Below are 23,720 nucleotides of genomic sequence, written 5' to 3'. Positions count from 1 at the left end.
AAGAACCACCAAGTAAAAGTAAGTCTCCAAGTGATCACATTCACCATTCCACTTCTTCAAGATCAAGTTCCATTAAATGTTTTAAATGTTTGGGTTATAATCACATTGCTTTAAATTGCCCAACCAAGAGGACCATGATCTTAAAGAAGAGTAATGATGTTGAAAGTGAACACTCATCTCCCCATTCTCTTTCAAAAGAATCTTCTTCCTCTAGTAAAACTAAAATTTTTGAGAAAGACCCTATGTTATTAAGGCGCATGATAGGTCAAGATCAAAGTGAGCTTGAGCCAACTCAAAGAGAAAACATTTTTCAATCTAGATGCAAAATTAACAAATGGGTTTGCTCTCTAATTATTGATGGAGGAAGTAGTACCAATGTAGCTAGCACAAGGTTGGTGGAAAAGCTTAGCTTAGAGACCATTCCTCATGCTAAGCCCTACAAGCTTGCTTGGATAAGTAAAGAGGGAGAAATAGATGTCAATAAACAAGTCCTAATTAACTTCTCTATAGGAAGCTACAAAGATGAGGTGCTATGTGATGTTGTTCCCATGGAAGTCACACATATCTTACTAGGTAGGCCATGGCAATTTGATAAACAAACTTTACATGATGGCCATACCAACCAATACATTTTCTTCAAAAATGGGAAAAAGACAACTTTACTACCTCTATCACCTCAAGAAGTTAATAAGGATAGAAATATAATAAGAAAAGATAAAGAAGAAAAAAAAAGGGGCAAGCTTTCACTAAGGTGTTACTTGCCTACAAAAAAATTCTTCCAAAGCAAGATGTGCATCACCCTTCCTTCTCTTCCCAAGCCAAAAAGGAAGGCCCAAAGCACAAGCAAGAGAGGAAGAGTAGTCTAGAAAATAAAATGGCCTAACCAAAGCTAGGGGTAATACCTTAGAAAGGATGGAACAAGAGCTCATAAAAGGGAGGCGCAAATCCTCCCCCAAATCAAGTCAAGCTCCATCTACAAAGGCTTAAAGAATTTGTGGTCAAATTCTCTCCAAGGAGAGGAGGATGATGAAGGATTGACCCCAACCAAGGATGGAGGCACATGCTTAAGAAGACTAAGCATGTTTAGAAAGGAAGTTCACTAATCCTTCATCCCTTTCATTTGTGTTTGTTATTTTTGATTCCCTAAGTTGACTTAGTTGAATCAACTTTAGTTGACTTGTTGACCTTTGACTAGGTTTGACTTGTTGACTATAGTTGACTTGACTTAAGCCAACATGCTAATCTATGTTTATTTGCTTTGTAGGTTAATTAGGAGTAAGAAAGCAATGCTAGGTGGCGCATGGTGATTGGGGAGCATAAATGATGTGGAGGAGAGAGTAAAGCAAAGGCATAAAGCATAAAGTAAAAGGCATGAAGCAAGTGTACCTATGTACCTTTGGTCTCCTTTGTTTTTAGCACACTTTGGCCACTTTTTGGAGACATATGAGACACATTCTTTGTCTCCTTTTGTGCTAGAACGAAATTAGCCTTGCACACACCATAGTTAGCTCTTTTGTCTCTCATTTTTGTAACCTTATTTGACCTAGTTTCTAGAAGCTAGGGTTAGGTTTTTGTAGAGACATCCTTAGGTATCTTTTATTTGCTTAGAGGCCCCTAAACTCTTCTATATAAGGGGTGCTCCTAGACATGTAAAAGGGTTGAACATTTTGAAGTAAAAACACTCTTGTGTCTCAACCATTTGTGAGAGTTTCCTCCCTTGGGAGTGAATACTTTTAAGCCTTATCTTGCATAGCAAGTGGCGGCACACATCCACTCATCTTCAAGGTTGCCATGGCTTCTAGCCTAGCCTTGTAGTGGCGTGCTTCTCACATTTTTACCATTTCTTTCCTTTCCATTTTATGTTTTCTTCTTCCTTTAATTGTTCTTGGTTTTCTATGGTTTATGTGCTTTCCATTTCCTTTTTGTTTTGAATCAATCCATCATCTTCTTCTCTTGAGCTTTGTGAAAGGAACCTTCACATCTAGATAGCTTGCTATCTTAATGTCCAGTGGGGATTTCACTTAGCTTTCTTAATCAACTCACACAATTGGACTGGACTTTATCTGTTGATTGCTAAAATATTTTATCTTTATTTAATTAATTGGCAACTTAATTTTCGTCCAATTTCCAATTCTGCCCCTCTTATTTGACCATTTTTACAATATTGACTAGAATTTGTCCAAAGTTTGACCAGTTGACCAGATTTGACCAATTTGACTATGCAATCAAAGGCTGACACGTGGTGCAGAGAATCTCTCTAGAATTAGGGTTTTCTCCTCCTTCCTCCTTTGGTCGCTGCGTTAGGGTTTCATGAAGGCTTGTGGCTACCGACAAGGTGTGAATGCATTGTGGATCTGATGCGTGTTGCTGCTAGAACGGGTTCTCGCACTCACGTTGCTGCTCGTGCTGGTTGAACGTGTGTTGAACGTTGTTGTTGCTGCAATGGAGGTGTTGCTCGCAATTGCAAATCTGCGTTCTCGGGAAGAAGAACTCGCGGTGACTTCTACGAACGGTGATGCGCAAATGCTGGTTCGCTTCGGCAATGGAGAAGATGGAGGCGCAAATGGTGCGCTGTTGTAGTGTGCGTTAGTGAAATGATGAAGGTGTGTTATAGGTTCGTGTGGAGACAGAGAGGTGTTACAGTGTAGTGGTAGAGTTGTTGTACTGATGCACAGTGTGCGACGGAGAAGGCATCAATGGTTGCTGCAGAGATGGTGAATCGCGCAAATGCGTGGAGGTTTGCGGTGCGAAAATAGTGGCTGCCAGCGGTCACGTGTTGGTGGAGCGGTTGACGGCGAGGTGCTGCTACGTTTTCTGGCAAGGTGGACGGCATGGAGGTGGTGGCTAGGGTTTGAGGAAAATTAGGGTTTCTGTTTTGGAGATGGAAGGAGATGATGACGTGGCAGTGTTTAATTGGTGCAGATAAGTTTGCAAGGATAATGACACATGTTAGCATTTGGTTGGCCTGATTCGAAAGGTGGGGATTGCCACATGGCGGCATCTAGTTGAGTGGAGTTTAAGTGGTAGGAGGCATGCAACTTAGTAGAAACTAGGGTGCAAAACAGGTTTTTGGTGGTCCACTTTAGAAGGAGTGTGTAAATAAAATAGGGGGTGCATTTAGCTCCTAACAATTTCTTTTCAGAATTTGTTGATTTTGGACTTATTTTGTAACTTTGAATGTTTCAAATCCACCCTTTTAATGACCCAAATTAAACATCAGCTGCATTAACAAACGTTAGAATATCCAATAATATTTTATGCAACTAAAATCAATTTTTACGCCATTTTTACCTTACGTACTCAATAAATCCAATAATCACAAATCTTAATTAAATCAATCCTTAAGCACAGAAAACTCAATTAAATCCCCAAATTTAAACATTAAATGAGGTCAAAAATTTAAACTCATCAGACATCCTTCACATCCATGGCGACCAACGACTCGCGCGAGAATGCTACATGGCCAGCCTACGCCCACAACTTCCCATCCTTCAAACCAACCATATTGAACGTCCACCCGACTTTGACATAGCCTTATCTGGAGACGATTTGGTCCCCAGAGTAGGCCGTGATGCCCACCTCGAGCCGATCGATGAAACTATACCACTGGAACTCCCTAATGAACGCACCATCAAACTAGGCGCTACCTTACAACACAAACAATGCGAGATCCTTACATCTACCCTCATCAGCAACACTTACCTCTTTGCCTGGTTCGTCGCTGACTTACCCGACGTTGACGCTCAAGTCGTAGCCCACAAACTCTCCATTTACAAGGATGCCAAATATGTCTCCCAGAAGAAACAGAAGCTTGGTGAAGAACATCGACTAGCGGCCAAGATCGAAGCCGACAAGTTACTTAACGCAGGGTTCATCGAAGCAGCCTACTACACCACCTTACTCTCCAATGTAGTCTTTGTCAAAAAAGCTAACAGCAAGTGGCGAATGTGCGTCGATTACACGGATCTCAATAAAACCTGTCCTAGGGACGCCTACCTTTTACCCAATATTGACATGCTAGGTGACGGTGGCACAGGTAACAAAGTCCTCGGTTTCCTTGATGCATATTTTTGTTACAACCAGATTCCCATGGCCACAACCGATATGAACAAAACCGCCTTCATTACAGACGACGCCAACTACTTTTACAAAGTTATGCCATTCGGCCACAAAAACGCAAGAGCAACTTATCAACAGCTAATGGATAAGGTCTTTAGCCACATAATGGGCATAGAGGCTAACCCCGAGAAATGCAATGCAATCATTGAGATGCGAAGCCCCAACAGTGTCAAAGAACTACAACGCCTCATTGGCCATCTAACCGCCATTTCCCGCTTCCTTCCCAAATTGTTCGAGCAAACCCAACCCATCATTCAACCGAAAAGTTCTCGTGCAACGACGAATGTGAACAAGTTTTTCAAAAACACAAAAACACTCTAACTTCCCCACCCATCCTCCATAAGTCGGACACTCATCAATCCCTCCTTATCTACATCACCACCACAAATCAAACCGTAAGCGCCGTGCTAGTTCAGGATGTCGATGCCACCCAACACCTTGTATACCAGATGGTGGAGAAATTAGCCCTATCCCTAGTACACGCAGCACGACGCCTACGCCCCTATTTCCAAAACCACAACATCATCGTCAACGCCCACGACCACTACACACCCATCACCACTACACGTAGCACGATGCCTACACCCCTTATGGTTGTTTATATGTATATTACTATGAGGTATGTTGATTTCATAAGCTCACCCTATCTTCTTGTGTTTGGCGATGACCGTGTACGCGGTACACGTGAGCAGAGGATGTTGATGAAGGTGGTGCTGGTGATGCTTAGACGTGGAGCGAGGGATAGCATGGGATTTATTACTATGTTTTATAGATTTTAGTTTTGGAAATGATATGTAAACTTTTGAGAGATATTTGAATATTCTTTCGCTTTATAAACTATGGAGCAGTGTTTATTATATGATAATAAAGTTTTAAATGTCCCGCGCTTTTCAGAAATGAGGTTTATTCATAAATGCGATGTTTTTGTTATTCATTTTAATTACTTTAATTATTTAAATCTGTAATATCCAGACGGGATGTTACAGTTTCGCTAGAGGAGGCTCTACCTCTTCTGCCAGAAAGAGACCCCTCCGCCATATCCAATCAATCAACCACATTACCCATTCCCATCACAGACACCGCATGCTTCCCATAACCTTAATGGACGACGACTTCCATGGCCTCGACCACCAACAATTCGACCCTATGGTCATCACTGTTGAAATAGAAAATTACGTAGTCAAAAAAAGTCATTGTCGAGCAAGGCAGTTTCGTCGACATCCTTTATTGGGCAACATACCAGAAACTTCAACTCCTAGACACCGCTATGGTCCCACACAATGAACCAATTTATGGCTTTTCTGGAGAAAAAGTTTCCACTTGTGGCTACATTGACCTCCATACAGTCTTTCGTGACGGAGCCCAAACCAAGACCATTCCTATCCGCTTCGTCATCGTCGACGCACCTACATCTTATAATGTCCTCCTCGGCCGCCCCTCACTCAACACCCTTGGCGCTGTCGTTTCCACCCCTCATTTGGCCATGAAGTTTCCCTCCCCATCTGGCGACATCCTCACCATTCATTGCGATCAACGCCTTGCACGCAAATGCTACATGGCCAGCCTACGCCCACAACTCCCCATCCAATAAACCAATCACATCAAGCGGCCACCCGGCTCTGGGATCGATCTGTCGGGTGACGATCTAGACCCCAGAGTGGGCTGGGATGTTCGTCTCGAACCTGTTGAAGAGACCAGCCCCTAGAGCTCCCAAATGGCCACTTCATCAAACTTGGCACCGGTCTAGAATCTGAAGAGCGTGACATCATCACACCCATCTAAGTCGGCAACACGGACCTCTTTGCTTGGTCAGCTGCCGACTTGCTTGGAGTTGACCCTCATGTAGCATCTCACAAGTTATCTATCTACAAACTCGGCGAGGAGCGATGCCTAGCGGCCAAGGCTGAGGCTGATAAATTACTGAGCGCAGGGTTCATCGAAGAAGCTCACTATACCACTTGGCTCTCTAATGTGGTCCTGGTTAAGAAAGTCAACGACAAGTGGTGGATGTGTGTTGATTACACGAATCTTAATAAAGCTTGTCCCAGAGATGCCTATCCCTTACCCAATATTGACCGACTTATTGACGGTGTGGCCGGTAACAAGGTCTTGAGCTTTCTTGATGCATACTCTTGTTACAATCAAATCCCCATGGCCACATCCGACATGAGCAAAACCGCTTTCATCATAGACGACAGTATCAATAGTCTTCTCCGCATTACGATAGTACAACCTTCACCTCAACCCCGACAAGTGCATATTCGGTGTCGACCGCGGTAAATTCCTTGGATTCATGCTAACCCAATGTGGTATAGAGGCCAACCCTGAAAAATGCAATGTGATCATTGAAATGCGAAGCCCCACCAGCGTCAAAGAGGTACAACGCCTCATAGGCAGCCTCACAGTCATTTCTTGCTTCCTTTCCAAACTAGCCGAACAAATCCAACCCATCATACAGTTGCTCAAAAAATCCGCCAAGTTCACGTAGAATGATGATTGTGAACAAATATTCCAAAAGCTTAAAACCACCCTCACCTCACCACTTATCCTTCATAAACCGGATACTCATCAACCCTTATTGGTCTATATAATTGCCACTGATCACACCGCTAGCGCCGCGCTGGTCCAAGATGTCGGCGGCAACCAACATCCTATTTACTTCGTTAGTAGAACCCTATAAGACCCCGAAACCAGATACCAGATGGTGGAAAAGTTTGTCCTATCCCTCGTATATGCAACCCGCCGCCTACGCCCATACTTCCAAAATTATAACATAATCATCAAAACCGACTACCCAATTTAGAAAATATTGCAGAAACCAGACCTTGCAGGGCGGATGTCATCCTGGGTCGTTGAGTTATCCGAATTTAACATCCGTTACGAACCTTACAACCCCATCAAAGCTCAATGCCTTCTCGACTTTGTCAACAATCTCCAACTCCTGAAGCGGACCAATGGACACTTAATGTTGATGGTTCATCCAACCCGAAGGGAACAAGTGCTGACATCGTACTAGAAGGCCCCAACGACATCCTCATCAAAAAATCCCTACACTTCGCCTTCAAGACCTCTAACAACCAAGCTGAATACGAAGCCATCCTCGCCGGCTTATCCTTGGCCCGCGAGGTTGGTATCAAGTCGCTAACATGCAAAACCGACTCCAGGCTCACTGTAAGCCATCTAAATGACGAGTTCCAAATCAAAGACTCTACCCTTCTACAATATTACCATCTAGTCCGGAAAGTCGTTCAGTCCACCTTCGAACAAGTCCGCATACAACACATTCCCAGATCCGAAAAAGTCAGAGCCGACATATTTTCCAAACTAGTCAGCTCCAAGTTAAAAAGCCGACACCGATCCCTATTATAGCAAACACTGCTCACCCCTTCCATCACAAGTACTTGCCATAACCTAACCCAAGACCAAGCCGACAATTGGACAACCCCTTACATCCAGTACCTCAAAACCGGTAACCCTCCACCTAACGCCGATAGAGTTTGGATAACTAAAGCCGCTAGGTATACGATGATAAACAACGACCTTTACAAACGCGGATACAGCCAGCCACTTCTCAAATGCGTCATGGCAGAACAAGCTCAGTACATAATTAAAGAATTACATGAGGGCATATGCGGCTACCATTCAAGCGCACACCATGACTACCCGAATCCTTCTCGCTGGTTACTTCTAGCTAACCATGGAGGCCGACTGCTAAGACTTCGTTAGGAAATGCATACCGTGCCAAAAGCATGGCAACCTCATTCACCAGAAACTAGAACATCTTCATTCTATACTATCCCTGTGGCCCTTCACAAAGTGGGGAATGGACATCCTCGGCCCCTTCTCCCCCGACAAAGGCCAAGTAAAATTCCTGATAGTAGCCGTCGACTACTTCACCTAGTGGATAGAAGCCAAACCGCTTGCCACCATTACAGCCCAACAAGTACAACAATTCGTTTGGAAGGATATCATATGCTGATATGGCGTCCCACATACAATCATCACCGACAATGGCCGGCAGTTTATAGATAAAGAACTCGTTAAGTTCTACACCGATCTGGGCATCAAACACGTAACCAGCTCTGTTGAACACCCACAGACCAACGGATAGGCCGAGGCGGCAAATAAGGTTATACTATTGGAGCTACGCAAGCGGTTAAACAACGCCAAAGGCCGATGGCCAGAAGAACTAGTAGAAGTGTTGTGGGCCTACAAGTGTACCCCTCAATCAAAGAGCCACCAGGAAATATAATGCCAACTTATGCCCAAGATCGTTCGCAAAAGGAGACTTAGTTTGGAGAATGGCCAGCAATGCAAGAAAGAAGAACGGCAAGTTCTCCGCAAATTGGGACGGCCCATACCGAATACGTGAAGACGCTGGGGGAGGAGCATATCGACTAGAGTAGTTGTCTGGGGAAGAAATACGCAATACATGGAATGTATCCCATCTATGTTTTACTTTAGTTAAGAACATGTTTTGTACCAAACACTTCTAACCCTGGGTGTACTCTTTTTCCTCACCTAGTCTTTTTTCCCTAAGGAGGGTTTTGGCCGGGGAGGTTTTAACAAGGCACCCCAGATTTCATGAATAAACAAAGGGTTCCCAACTTCATGACTATTCTTCACTTCACTTCTCGCATTCATTTAAGTTCCCACCCTTACCACAAGTAAGCGGCATGCGTCGAACACCCTTAATTTTATGTTAATTCGTTTAAGTTCCCCACCATTACCACAAGTAGGCGGCCTGGGTCGAATGCCCTTAACTTGATGTTAATTCGTTTAAGTTCCCCACCCTTACCACAAGTAGGCGGCCTGGGTCGAACACCCTTAACTTGATGTTAATTCGTTTAAGTTCCCCACCTTTACCACAAGTAAGCCGCCTGGGTCGAACACCCTTAATTTTATGTTAATTCGTTTAAATTCCCCACCCTTACCACAAGTAGGCAGCCTTGGTCGAACATCCTTAACTTGATGTTAATTCGTTTAAGTTCCCCACCTTTACCACAAGTTGACGACCTAGGTCGAACACCTGTAACTTGATGATAATTCGTTTAAGTTCCCCACCCTTACCACAAGTAAGCGGCCTGGGTCGAACACCCTTAACTTTATGTTAATTCGTTTAAGTTCCCCACCCTTATACAAGTAAGCGACCTGGGTCGAACACCCTTAATTTTATGTTAATTCGTTTAAGTTCCCTACCCTTACCACAAGTAAGCGGCCTGGGTCGAACACCCTTAACTTGATTTTAATTCGTTTAAGCTCCCCACCCTTACCACAAGTAAGCGGCCTGGGTCGAACACCCTTAATTTTATGTTAATTCGTTTAAGTTGCCCACCCTTACCACAAGTAGGCGGCCTAGGTTGAACACCCTAAACTTGATGTTAATTTGTTTCCCACACTTACCACAAGTAAATGGTCGGGGTTGAATACACTCAATAAAAAATCGAATTTGCAAAACATCACATGCATCACAATACCCACTCACAATTATACAATACCACTAACGCACCACTATCACATAAGTTATCGGCATCAAATAAATAACATAGCATACACAAAGCATTAATCATATTAAAAGCAAAGTAAAATAGTGTACGGATTATTACAAACGTAGAACTCGTGACCAGTTTCAAATCATAAACAATAAAAGTCCTACACCGCCTTGTTATCATCACCCTCCATGACAGCTTTTGCATCCTTTTCCTTCCCCGCTCCTTCCTTCTCTACCTCCTCCTCGGGACTACTCTCAGCCTCATTAACAAGTTGGCCATCCACCACATCCTTGTTAACATCAAATCTAGTATCAGCTACATCAATATCATGATAAGAAAAGGTCGTTTGCCTCAATCCTTTCTGGAACCCATTGATGTGCTCTTGGATAATACAACCTTTCAAGTCATCAAGCTCCACTTCTACGCCTTCATATTTTTCCTTCAGTTCATCATAATCCGCCTCCAGTAAATTTTGTTGAAGTTTGTGAGTGATTTGATGAATGTGATAGATTAAAAATTATATTTAAATCAAGAAAAAACAAGATTACCAAATTGTCCTTTATTTCAAATATGATTAAAAATTATCATTATATAAGTTTGATTTGTTGTAGAAAAAAATATTAATATGTATAATTGAAAATAACATATTTCATTAAAAAAATATTTATAAAATAATGTAATAAAAAAATTTATAATTACTAGTTACTTTTTAAACCTTATTTTATTACAATTGTAAATGTAACGTCCCATTTAATTATTAAGCGAAATTAAAGGAAAACGTCACACAATATAAGCACGGTAGCGAAGTCCTGGGGTCTTTAACACAACCCCGACAAAACACGGGGCACACCACGATGCCTAAGGAAAGCTGAATACGAATACAACATAGAGTGTAGCGCAGAAATACAGAAAGAGATACATGGGCCATAGCCCTAAATAAAACACAAAGAAAACTCCAGCCCAGATGGCTAAGCAGCGGAATCACCATTCGCTCGTTGACCATGATAACCTCGCCCATCTGCTCCCATCAACCAAGTCGATGATTATAGCGAGAAAGAACAGCCACATACATCACAACCATGCAACAAAACGGGTAAGCTAGAGCCAACAACATATTCATCATGTAGTCAAATATATTTTCCTCATCTCATATCCACATAGCAACCAAACATGTTATGACTCTTCATCCAATACACTACGACTCGACTCGACTCATCCGGATACGTATAACTTAGTCGGATTCAGTGGATGCTTGCACTTGTGGTGGATACCTCTGCTCGAACCTGAGCTGCTCACCCCCGAGCTATGTGTAACAAATGTTACGATGAATCAATTCTCCCTCACCACAAGGTTAGCCCTTAATGAATTTTAGGCCTCCTGCTAGTCTCACCACAGGAGTCAGTCCGCTCTAAGTGAGACTAACTAGCCCCTTAGAGTGTCAGGATACAGTCCTTACCTTGAATCCTTACTTAGTTATACAGATGGGGCACCACCATGGACACCCACTAACAGGGCCATGGGATTACGTCCCGACCACTGAAGCGCAACCCCGAAAGTCTCACCTAGAGACCCCAAGGACTTATGCACTGACACATACAGGACACTACCGCACAACCAAAATGATATTCACCACGCATTTATATGTTAATGGTACCGACCTTTAAGTCAACGCCTTTCATGTTCCAGGCTCAACACATTTCATCTCATCATGAACCATTCATGTACCAAGGACTTCCAATTCATATCGTTATCATGCCTCTTTCATACCAACCCTTTCAATACAATCTCATGCAAAACTCATGTCACCCTTTATACATAATCCACAACTTGCATTACTCTATCACACTCACACATACCAAGCCTTTAGCACAGATACTCAAAACCAAGCCAACATCATCCATACAAAACCAAGAAAACATCCCACATTACATTGCTTCGCCCAGCACCTCGCTTAGGCTGGAGGGTCTCGCTTAGGCGAGGCAGTCTCGCTCAGGCGAGCCTCCCCCTCGCCTAGGCGAGGGCTCAAAAAGGAAGCAGGAGCATATGCGGGATCTCGCTTAGGCGAGACCCCTCTCGCCTGGGCGGATGCTCGCTCGCCCAAAACCACAGTGGGACGCCTGGGCGACCATTCGTGGAGAAGAGGCTTAGGTGAGCCTCTGTTAATCTCGCCTAGGCGAGACTAGCTCGCTTGGGCGAGTTTATCAGAGCCCGCCACTGTTTTTCCCTGCAACAGATGCGAAAACATACCACAAGCAACAACCCCATCGTATCATACGTCCATATTAACAAGCAACCACAAAGAAATCACCAACCACATAGAACAACAACTCAGACCAAGCAAACAGGAGGGTTCTAGCTTCCCTTACCTGGAATTCAAGTTAGCGGGATGCTCCGACACGCACACAGGAAACCAAACTGTCCTTAGGATGGTCAGCAGCTGGAACGAACGGTAAAACAGAAGAAGGAGGCGGTTTATTACTAACCCTAACAATAACAGCAAACCTAGACCATGAAAAAAAAAGAAGCATGAGCCAAGGGCGACTTACGTGAGTAGAACTGAGTTTGAGCTTGGATGAAGGAGGACCTTAGGGTAAACCCTAACAGAGCTTTTCGTGAGAGGTAGTAAGGGATGGCGGCTGGTTTCTGAAAGAGTGAGTGTGAGATGGGATTAGGGCAACAAAGCAGGGTTTATATACATTGGGCCAACCCTTAGGCCCACTTACAAGGGCAGCCCACCAACTCTAGGCAGAAAAGAAAGGGGGCCTTACATTCTCCCCAACAACAAAATTTTCGACCTCGAAAATAAAGACTCACCAGGTAAACAGATGTGGGTGTGATTTTCTCATGTCCTCCTCTAACTCCCAAGTCGAGTCACCCGTCCTCTGATCCCAGATGACTTTAACAAGACTAACGGTCTTTCCACGGCGTTCCTCAACCTTGCTATCCTCAAGAGCTATGAGTGGTACTTCCACTGTGAGATCCTCCCTGATCTGTATATCCTCAGCTTCCAACACGTGGGCCGGATCGAATACATACTTCCTCAGCTGCGAGACATGAAACACTGGATGAAGGTTTGCCAACTGTGGAGGTAAAGCTATCTCGTAGGCCACTGGCCCAATCCTCCTCGTGATCTGATACGGGCCAAGGAATTTGGGTGAAAGCTTCCTTGAGCGGAGAGCCCTTCCCACACCCGTGGTTCGGGTCACCCTCAAGAACACATGATCTCCTGCTGCAAACTCCAAAGGCCTCCTCCTGCGATCAGCATAGGCCTTCTGCCTACTCTGAGAAGCCAGCATCCTATCTCTCACCAACCTCACCTTCTCGGTGGTCTGCTCTAACAACTCTGGTCCGACCAACATTGCTTCTCCATCCTGATACCAGCAAAGAGGAGTCCTACACCTCCTGCCATAAAGAGCCTCGTATTGCGCCATGCCAATGCTCACGTGGAAACTGTTGTTGTGGGTGAACTCTATCAAAGGCAATACCTCATCCCAAGCTCCCAGGTGGTCCAATATGCATGTCCTCAACAAATCCTCTAATGACTAGATCGTCCTCTCAGACTGACCATCGGTCTGAGGGTGATAAGCTGAACTCATGGTGAGCTTGCTACCCATAGCACCTTGTAGCGTCTGCCAAAACCGGGACGTGAATCGCGGGTCTCTGTCGGAAACTATGCTCGAGGGCACTCCATAAAGTCTTACTATTTCCTTAATGTACAACTGGGCTAGCTTGGCCAAAGACATCCTCAAGTTCATCGCCAAAAAGTGAGCACTCTTGGTCAACCGATCCACTATCACCCAGATAGTGTCATGTCCTCTAAAAGTCCGTGGAAGATGTGTCACGAAGTCCATGGAGATACTGTCCCATTTCCACACCGGTACGTCCAACGACTGTAGAATGCCACCGGGCCTCTAATGCTCCACCTTTGCCTTCTGACATGTTAAACAAGCTGATACAAACTGAGCTACATCTTTCTTCATTCCCTGCCACCAGAAAGTTTCCTTGAGGTCCTCGTACATCTTAGTCATGCCAAGATGCAAGCTAAGACGACTCTTGTGTCCCTCCTCAAGGATCAACTTTCTCACCTCAGCGTCATCTGGTATACATACTCTGCCTCGAAACCTCAGTATGCCATCATCACCCACAACAAAATCCCTAGCCTCATCTGACCCAAACTGTTCTCTAACCCTGTTCAGACTGGCATCCAATAACTGCCTCTCTCTGATTGAGCCCAAGAAGTCACTAGATATAGCAAGGGTACTACACCTAATGGACTCGGACCCCAACTCCACATGTATCCTCATGTCTCTGAATTTCTCTAGTAGCTCTACCTCTTTTATTATGAGATGTGCCGTATGTACCGTCTTCTTGCTCAGAGCATCTGCCACTACATTTGCCTTCCCCAGGTTGTATAGGAGCTCGAAGTCATAATCCTTGAGGAATTCCATCCATCTCCTCTGCCTCATGTTCAGCTCCTTCTGATCAAACAAGTACTTTAAGCTTTTGTGGTCGCTGAACACCCGAAACTGAGCACCATACAGATAGTGCCTCCAGATCTTCAAGGCAAAAACTATAGCCGCCAATTCCAAGTCATGAGTGGGATAGTTACGCTCATGTATCTTAAGCTGCCTCGAAGCATATGCCACTGCCTTCGTCTCTTGCATCAAAACACACCCAAGTCCGAGGTGAGAGGCGTCACAATAGACTTCAAACGGCTTCCCGACATCTGGGATCACTAGTATCGGAGCGCTAGTCAATCTTCTCTTCAGCTCCTGGAAACTTTCCTCACACTTATCCGTCCAAGTGAAAGGTTGGTCCTTCCGAGTAAGCAAGGTCAAAGGTGCCACTATGTTGGAGAATCCCTCTATGAACCTCCGGTAGTAGCCTGCTAGTCCCACAAAGCTCCTGATCTTCGTGGCCGATTTAGGACTTTCCCACTTTACCACTGCTTCAACCTTTGCCGGATCCACTGCAATCCCCTGGGCGGATATCACATGCCCCAAAAACTGAACCTCATCCATCCAGAACTCGCACTTGGACAGCTTGGCATACAGCTGTTTCTCCCTCAAAACACCAAGCACCAACCTAAGGTGTTCTGCATGTTCCTCCTGCGTCCGGGAGTAGATAAGGATGTCGTCTGTGAAGACCACGACAAATTTATCTAGGAAGGGTCGGAAGATCTTGTTCATGTAGTCCATGAACACCGCTGGGGCGTTGGTCACGCCAAAAGGCATAACCACATACTCGTAGTGGCCATACCTGGATCTGAAGGCTGTCTTCTGTACATCATCAACCTTTACCAAAATCTGGTGGTAACCTGATCGCAGATCTATCTTCGAGAACACTGATGACCCATGTAACTGATCCATCAAGTCGTCAATCCTCGGGAGCGGATACTTGTTCTTGATAGTCATCTTGTTCAGTTGCCTGTAATCCACACACAGACGTGAACTCCCGTCCTTCTTCTTCACCAACCATACTGGTGCTCCCCAAGGCGAAGTGTTGGGTCGTATGAACTGTTTCTCCATCAGGTCTTCTATCTATTTCTTGAGCTCTACCAACTCCGCTAGAGCCATACGATATGGAGCCATCGATACCGGACCTGTGCCTGGGACTAGATCGATGGAGAACTCCACTTCTCTACTGGGAGGCAATCCGGTACCTCCTCCGGAAACACATCCACAAAATCCTGAACAACCGGTATCACTGACGTTGTCTCTCCTCTCTCCACCTCCATATGTGTGAAGATCATGTAACACTACGCACCGTCTTGTAGTTCCCTCATGACACCCTGGGAAGACATCAACTCAGGCTCCTCTGAGTCGGGAAACAACAGCTTCTTCCCTCGACAATCTATCAGAATGCGATTATCAGAGAGCCAATCCATCCCTAAGATCACCTCCAACTCCTGTAGAGGTAGGCAGATTAAGTTCACCCTGTACCTGTGCCCCTCTACCTCCACTGGAAGCCTAGCACACAAGGACGACGTCCTGACCAAACCCGACGCCGGGGTAGACACCGCAAGCTCGCACTGCAGCTCGCGCACCGGCAAACCTAACCGTTCCACACATGCATTTGACACAAAAGAGTGTGTCGCTCCAGAATCATATAACACACAGCAAGAAGAACCAGCTATCATGCAACAACCCATAACCAAGTTACCTGAGCCTGATGCCTCAGCCCCTGACATCGCGTACACTCTGCCTGTCGCCTAAGACCTGTTGCCTCTGTCCCTCCCCTGATGCTGCTGGGGTGCCTGAACTGGAGGGCGTGTCGCTGCCTTAGAAAGGTTGGGGCAATCTCTCCCAAAGTGGCCTTCCTTGCCACAGTTGTTGCACCTGTGGTAACCCTCCCTACGTGGACAAGCATACCTCGGGTGGGGTCCTCCACATGTGTAACACTGCACTCGACCCTGCTGAGGAGGAAGACCCCTAGACCCCTGAGACTGATGGTGAGGCCTATCGTACGGTCTCCTCCGCTCCTCGTGTCTGGGCCTGGACCCAGATGGTCCACCGATCCTCTGAGGCGGCTGTGGCTGCTGCGGGCGCTGGCCTTCCACCTCGCGCTTCATCTTCTCCATCACCCTGGCCTTCTCTACCAGAGCGGCAAAGTCCTTGATGGACAAAGGAGCCACCATCAAGCGGATGTCACCGCGGAGCCCGTTCTCAAACTTCCTGCATCGCCACTCCTCATCGAGTGGCAGGGTGTAGAAACGGCTGAGGTGTTTGAACCTCTCAGCATACTCTGTAACAGTCTTCCCTCCCTGGGTCAACTGGAGGAACTCCACCTCCTTGGCGTACCGGATGCTGTCGGGAAAGTACTCGGAGAGGAATCTCTCCCTGAAAGCCTCCCACATCACTGGCTCATCCCTCTCCTCCAGGATGGATCTGGTGCTGCTCCACCAATGCTCCGCCTCTCCCGTGAGCATATAAACTGAGAACGCCAACCTGTTCTCCGCAGGGCACATCTTGGCGTCGTAGATGCGCTCCAGGTCCTTCAGCCATTGGTCTGCGGCGTCAGGACTAGTCTTCCCGTCAAACTTCGCCGGGTGGTGCTTCAGAAAGTCCTCCAGGCTCCACTCCCTGACTGTAGGTCGTGGTTCAGGACCAAACACAGGGGCAGCCGCCCTGTTCTCCTCCAACTGACGGAGGGCCTCCATGTGCTACCGATGAGCATCCTCAACAGCTACTCTCGCAGCCTCCATCTGCTACATCACAGCCTGCTGCTGCTCAAACGACGCCGCCTGTCGCTGCATGGATGCCTCATGTTGCTGCATCATCGCAGCACTCTGCTGCGCCATAGCTGCTACCATCGCCTCTATGGCTCTGGCGATATCCGGTGCGTCCCCTGGGATGATTGGGAAGTCCTACGAGGAGGTGCCATAGTCCACTGGCACACAGAAAATCACTTGGTTAGGCTCGATAAAGGCAAGAATTTTAACTAAACACTCAGAGACACACAGAGAAAGCTAAGCGGACAACCAAGTCCACAGACCTAAGGAATGACCGCTCTGATACCATAAATGTAACGTCCCATTTAATTATTAAGCGAAATTAAAGGAAAATGTCACACAATATAAGTACGGTAGCGAATAAGGAAAGCTGAATACGAATACAACATAGAGTGTAGCGCAGAAATACAGAAAGAGATACATGGGCCATAGCCCTAAATAAAACACAAAGAAAACTCCAGCCCAGATGGCTAAGCAGCGGAATCACCATTCGCTCGTTGACCATGAGAACCTCGCCCGTCTGCTCCCATCAACCAAGTCGATGATCATAGCGAGAAAGAACAGCCACATACATCACAACCATGCAACAAAACGGGTAAGCTAGAGCCAACAACATATTCATCATGTAGTCAAATATATTTTCCTCATCTCATATCCACACAGCAACCAAACATGTTATGACTCTTCATCCAATACACTACGACTCGACTCAACTCATCCGGATACGTATAACTTAGTCGGATTCAGCGGATGCTTGCACTTGTGGTGGATACCTCTGCTCGAACCTGAGCTGCTCACCCCCGAGCTATGTGTTACAAATGTTACGATGAATCAATTCTCCCTCACCACAAGGTTAGCCCTTAATGAATTTCAGGCCTCCTGCTAGTCTCACCACAGGAGTCAGTCCGCTCTAAGTGAGACTAACTGGCCCCTTAGAGTGTCAGGATACAGTCCTTACCTTGAATCCTTACTTAGTTATACAGATGGGGCACCACCATGGACACCCACTAACAGGGCCATGGGATTACGTCCCGACCACTGAAGCCCAACCCCAAAAGTCTCACCTAGAGACCCCAAGGACTTATGCACTGACACATACAGGACACTACCGCATAACCAAAATGATGTTCACCACGCATTTATATGTTAATGGTACCGACCTTTAAGTCAACGCCTTTCATGTTCCAGGCTCAACACATTTCATCTCATCATGAACCATTCATGTACCAAGGACTTCCAATTCATATCGTTATCATGCCTCTTTCATACCAACCCTTTCAATACAATCTCATGCAAAACTCATGTCACCCTTTATACATAATCCACAACTTGCATTACTCTATCACACTCACACATACCAAGCCTTTAGCACAGATACTCAAAACCAAGCCAACATCATCCATACAAAACCAAGAAAACATCCCACATTACACTGCTTCGCCCAGCACCTCGCTTAGGCTGAAGGGTCTCGCTTAGGCGAGGCAGTCTCGCTCAGACGAGCCTCCCCCTCGCCTAGGCGAGGGCTCAAAAAGGAAGCAGGAGCATATGCGGGATCTCGCTTAGGCGAGACCCCTCTAGCCTAGGCGAGATGCTCGCTCGCCCAAAACCACAGTGGGTTGCCTGGGCGACCATTCGTGGAGAAGAGGCTTAGGCGAGCCTCTGTTAATCTCGCCTAGGCGAGACTAGCTCGCTTGGGCGAGTTTATCAGAGCCCGCCACTGTTTTTCCCTGCAACAGATGCGAAAACATACCACAAGCAACAACCCCATCGTATTATACGTCCATATTAACAAGCAACCACAAAGAAATCACCAACCACATAGAACAACAACTCAGACCAAGCAAACATGAGGGTTCTAGCTTCCCTTACCTGGAATTCAAGTTAGCGGGATGCTCCGACACGCACACAGGAAACCAAACTGTCCTTAGGATGGTCAGCAGCTGGAACGAACGGTAAAACAGAAGAAGTAGGCGGTTTATTACTAACCCTAACAGTAACAGCAAACCTAGACCATGAAAAAAAAAGCATGAGCCAAGGGCGACTTACGTGAGTAGAACTGAGTTTGAGCTTGGATGAAGGAGGACCTTAGGGTAAACCCTAACAGAGCTTTTCGTGAGAGGTAGTAAGGGATGGCGGCTGGTTTCTGAAAGAGTGAGTGTGAGATGGGATTAGGGCAACAAAGAAGGGTTTATATACATTGGGCCAACCCTTAGGCCCACTTACAAGGGCAGCCCACCAACTCTAGGCAGAAAAGAAAGGGGGCCTTACAGTAAACTTTTCGTTATTAATTATTTTTTTTAAATAATTTCTAAAGGCATATTTTACATCATTTTCATAATTAAGCTGAAAAATAAATTGCGGACATAATAGTAATCTTTATATCACCCTCAAATCATTGCATAACAAAGATGATTGAAAAATAGAGGAATTCTCATCTTCCTTCCCCTCTCTCCTTCAAGGTTGATTGGAAGGAGGGGGAGATGATCAATTCAAGTGGATTAGAGTGTGAAGTTTGTGTTACTCACTTTCAATAAATTAAAGGTGAAAGAGGGTGGTTTTAGAGTAAAGTTTGTTAAAGTTTGTGAGTCATTTAATGGTGATAGATTAAAAATTATATTTAAATCAAGGAAAAACAAGATTACCCAAATTTGCTTTATTTTAAAAATTATTTAAAATTATCATTTTATAAGTGTGATTTGTGGTAGAAAAAATATTAATATGTATAAATGAAAATAAAATAGTTTATTAAAATAATATTTATAAAATAATGTAATAAAAAATTTATAATTAATAATTACTTTTAAACCTTATTTTATAACAATTTTAAATTTTTTGTTATTAATTATTTTTGTAAAAATAATTTCAAAAGCCATATTTTTACATCATTTTCATAATTAAATTGAAAAATAAATTATGGACATAACTGTAATCTTCAAATCACCCTCAAACCATTGCATAACAGTTATGGTTGAAAAATAGAGGAATTTTCATCTTTCTTCACCTCTCTCCGTCAAGGTTGATTGGAGGGAGAGGGAGATGATGAATTCAAGTGGATTAGAGTATGAAGCTTATCTTGTTCACTTTAAGGGGATTAAAGGTGAAAGTGAGAGGATTTAGTTGAAGTTTGTGAATGATTTGATGGATGTGATAGATTAAAAATATAATTAAATAAAGAAAAAACAAGATTGCCAAATTGTCCTTTATTTTAAATATGATTAAAAATTATCATTATATAAGTTTGATTTGTTGTAGAAAAAATATAAATATGTGTAAATGAAAATAACATATTTCATTAAAAAATATTTATAAAATAATGTAATAAAAAATTTTATAATTACTAAATACTTTTTAAACCTTATTTTATTACAATTTTAAAATTTTCGTTATTAATTATTTTTTTTAAATAATTTCAAAAGGCATAATTTTACATCATTTTCATAATTAAGCTGAAAATAAATTGCGGACATAATAGTAATCTTTATATCACCCTCAAATCATTGCATAACAAAGATGATTGAAAAATAGAGGAATTCTCATCTTCCTTTCCCTCTCTCTCCGTCAAGGTTGATTGGAAGGAGGGGGAGATGATCTATACAAGGAAATGTCAATTCATACAACTTATACTCCAAGGAACCTAACTCAAAGAGTCACTACTGAACTTCCAAGCCCAAGATCAACTCTTGTCCAAGGGAGGGGTGTCTTCATCTGGATTCAGTTTTGCTCACACCAACCATAGGTGATCATTGCAAAGGACAACACACAAGGAAAACAACATAAACAAGAAGCGTAAGCTAATTGAATTCAGAGAAATCATACAGTCCACATCATACATATCATTCATAAAACATAGCTCAATTATATATAATTTTAGACTCGATATCCGGATTGTATAAGCGACATTGGAGCTCTTGGTGGCTTGCACCTGTGAAGGTTTCTAAACTCTACAGAGTTTGGGCACAAGGGGTTATCACCCAACCACTCCCAAGGTAAGTCTGCTTCGCGTCTAAGACTTGATCAAGTTCAAAGATTAGGACCTCCTGCTACTCCTCATGACATAATCCATTATGCTCTATCTGAGAGTGAATGATTATTGGAGTTTCAAGATACCAACCAATATGGATTCCTCACATCCTTACACACACTAACATACTCATCTGAATTTCCCTTGAAATTCCATTCAACCACAGCCCCTCTTAATTCATGTTCATCAAATTTCACCACACAAAATATTAACATAACATTTCAAGCATATAAGAGACTAATGGTGCAAAGTTTCATTTAGACATATAACTTCATTCTTTACAATAGAACAACAAACCTCCCACTTTAGTGATTCCCACTCAAGCTAGACAATCTAGCCCAGGCGAGAGGCCATCTCGCTTAGGCGAGTCAGTCTCGCTTGAGCGAACTCTCGCTCAGGCTAAGCTGGTTCGCTTAGACGAGAGTGTCTCTCGCTCAAGCGACCTCAGCTCGCCTAGGCGAGGCTTCGCGTAGGAACATGGGTGGGTTTTCTAGTATTTTTGCTCAAGCGAGAGTCACTCGCCTAGGCGAAAATACCAGATTACGAACCTGTTCCCACATGCAGAAGCCTAGATTCTTCACACACAAATTAACACTCACCGATTCATGCAATTCAAACATCATTTCAACACCTAGGGAGCTGAAATACAGGTTTAGAAGGTGAGAATATAATCCTAGTTTGACTTAGCATGGATAGGGTTCCAGAATTCGAAATTGAAGGGAATTCGGGAAACTGGAGTTAACTTACATGGATCAAGGAGGAGATTCAATTATGGGAGAAGCTTCTGCCCTTGTTTCAGGTTTGTTTACTGCTGCAGAATTGGAGAATGGATTAATTCACTTGTTTAGAGAGAGGACAGAGAAAACAGAAATGGAAAAGCCATATTTTTACATCATTTTCATAATTAAGCCGAAAAATAAATTGCGGACATAATTGTAATCTTGATATCACCCTCAAACCATTGCATAACAGAGATAATTGAAAAATAGAGAAATATCCATCTTTTTTCCCCTCTCTCTCCGCCAAAATTGATTGGATGGAGAGGGACATGATGAATTCAAGTGGATTAAGGTGTTAAGTTTGTGTTGCTCACTTTAAGTGGATTAAAGGTGAAAGTGGATGGATTTAGAGTAAAGTTTGTTAAAGTTTGTGAGTAATTTGATGGATGTGATAGATTAAACATTATATTTAAATCAAGGAAAAACAAGATTACCAAATTGTACTTTATTTTAAAAATGATTAAAAATTATCATTCTATAAGTTTGATTTGTGTAGAAAAAATATTAATTTGTATAAATGAAAATAAAATATTTTATTAAAAAAATATTTATAAAATAATGTAATAAAAGATTTTATAATTAATAATTACTTTTTAAACCTTATTTTAGAACAATTTTCAAATTTTCGTTATTAATTATATTTGTAAAAATGATTTCAAAAGCCATATTTTTACATCATTTTCATAATTAAGCTGAGAAATAAATTGCGGACATAATTGTAATCTTGATATCACCCTCAAACCATGACATAACAGAGATTATTTAAAAATAGAAGAATTTCCTCTTCCTTCCACTCTCTCTCCCTCAAGGTTGATTGGATGGAGAGGGACAGGATAACATTAAATAGATTACAGTGTGAAGTTTGTGTTGTTCACTTTAAGTGTATTAAAGATGAAAGTGGGTGGATTAATAGTAAAGTTTGTTAAAGTTTGTGAGTGATTTGATGGATGTGATAGATTAAAAATTATATTTAAATCATAACAAAAACAAGATTACTAAATTGTACTTTATTTTAAAAATAATTAAAAAATATTATTATATAAGTTTGATTTATCGTAGAAAAAAATATGAAAATGTATAAATGAAAGTAACATATTTTAATAAAAAAATATTTAAAAGATAATGTAACAAAAAATTTTATATCGTTGTTTTATAACAATTTTCAAATTTTTGTTATTTTTACATCGTTTTCTTAATTATGCTAAAAAATAAATTGTGGACATAATTGTAATCTTGATATCACTCAAACCATTGCATAACAGACATGATAGAAAAATAGAGGAATTTTCCTCTTGCTTCCCCTCTCTCTCCCTCATCGTTCATTGGAGGGAGAGGGATAGGATGAATTCAAGTTGTACTGTACCTAGCCAAACTCAACCAAGTGAATAGTACACACGTCAAAACCACATACCATCTAGTACCCGGACACCACCAGCACTAGCCATCTAGGCAGGTAGCCGGCCAAAACCGACTACTTGCCTAGAAGGCTAACTCGCTTCAATACACCCATGGAACCTGATTTAGGACCAGGCCCACTCATGGCCCAAGCTGGGGCCCAAGCCAGAGCCCAAGTCAAGGCCCAGCCCATGAGATGGTCAAACGTCATTAATGTCTATAAATACACGTGGACCCCATCATTTAAAGGTACGCATTCATTAATGCTGATTTGACTCTTGAGAGCTTTGACTTACTTGAGCTTCGGAGATTCTTCTGCAGGTAACCCCTCCTGGGTTCAAGCCGACATGTATCGAATGGGAAGAGGCCAACTGAGGAGATAGCGGACTACATGGTAAGGTGACTCTTGTGCCTGACTCTTTTTGTTCTCTGCAGGAACAATTGGCGCCCACCGTGGGGCACGAGACAAACATCCTTAGTACCCGCTTTTCTCTGAAGATGGTTTCTACCCGCAGCAAAGCTGGAGCTAGCAAGCAAGTTGACGCTGGTCCCTCTGGACCTCCTGGCGTCACCCCTGACTTGGCCGCCATCCTAGACGGCCAGATGAAGATGCAACAGGAACTCACAGACCTGAAGAAGCGCAACGCTGAAGAGATGGAAGCGCTCAAACAAGAGAACTCCCG

At 43.5% G+C, this 23,720-nt stretch overlaps 2 protein-coding genes across 2 annotated transcripts; both read left to right on the top strand.

Annotated features, from left to right (window-relative positions):
• Positions 1-3,459: 3,459 nt before the first annotated feature.
• On the top strand, positions 3,460-5,215 carry LOC114172237. Its single transcript, XM_028056834.1, has 2 exons — positions 3,460-4,412; positions 5,092-5,215. Exons 1-2 carry the CDS (start codon positions 3,460-3,462, stop codon positions 5,213-5,215), a joined length of 1,077 nt encoding a protein of 358 aa, XP_027912635.1.
• Positions 5,216-5,386: 171 nt separating this feature from the next.
• On the top strand, positions 5,387-6,399 carry LOC114172236. The gene is made up of 2 exons (XM_028056832.1): positions 5,387-5,663; positions 5,933-6,399. Exons 1-2 carry the CDS (start codon positions 5,387-5,389, stop codon positions 6,397-6,399), a joined length of 744 nt encoding a protein of 247 aa, XP_027912633.1.
• The last annotated feature ends 17,321 nt before the right edge of the window (positions 6,400-23,720 follow it).

The sequence above is a fragment of the Vigna unguiculata genome, unplaced genomic scaffold (genome assembly GCF_004118075.2).
Source record: "Vigna unguiculata cultivar IT97K-499-35 unplaced genomic scaffold, ASM411807v1 contig_5, whole genome shotgun sequence".
NCBI classification, from domain to species: domain Eukaryota; kingdom Viridiplantae; phylum Streptophyta; class Magnoliopsida; order Fabales; family Fabaceae; genus Vigna; species Vigna unguiculata.
Note: the sequence above shows the minus strand (reverse complement) of the source record. Positions and strands in the feature narration are given on the sequence as shown.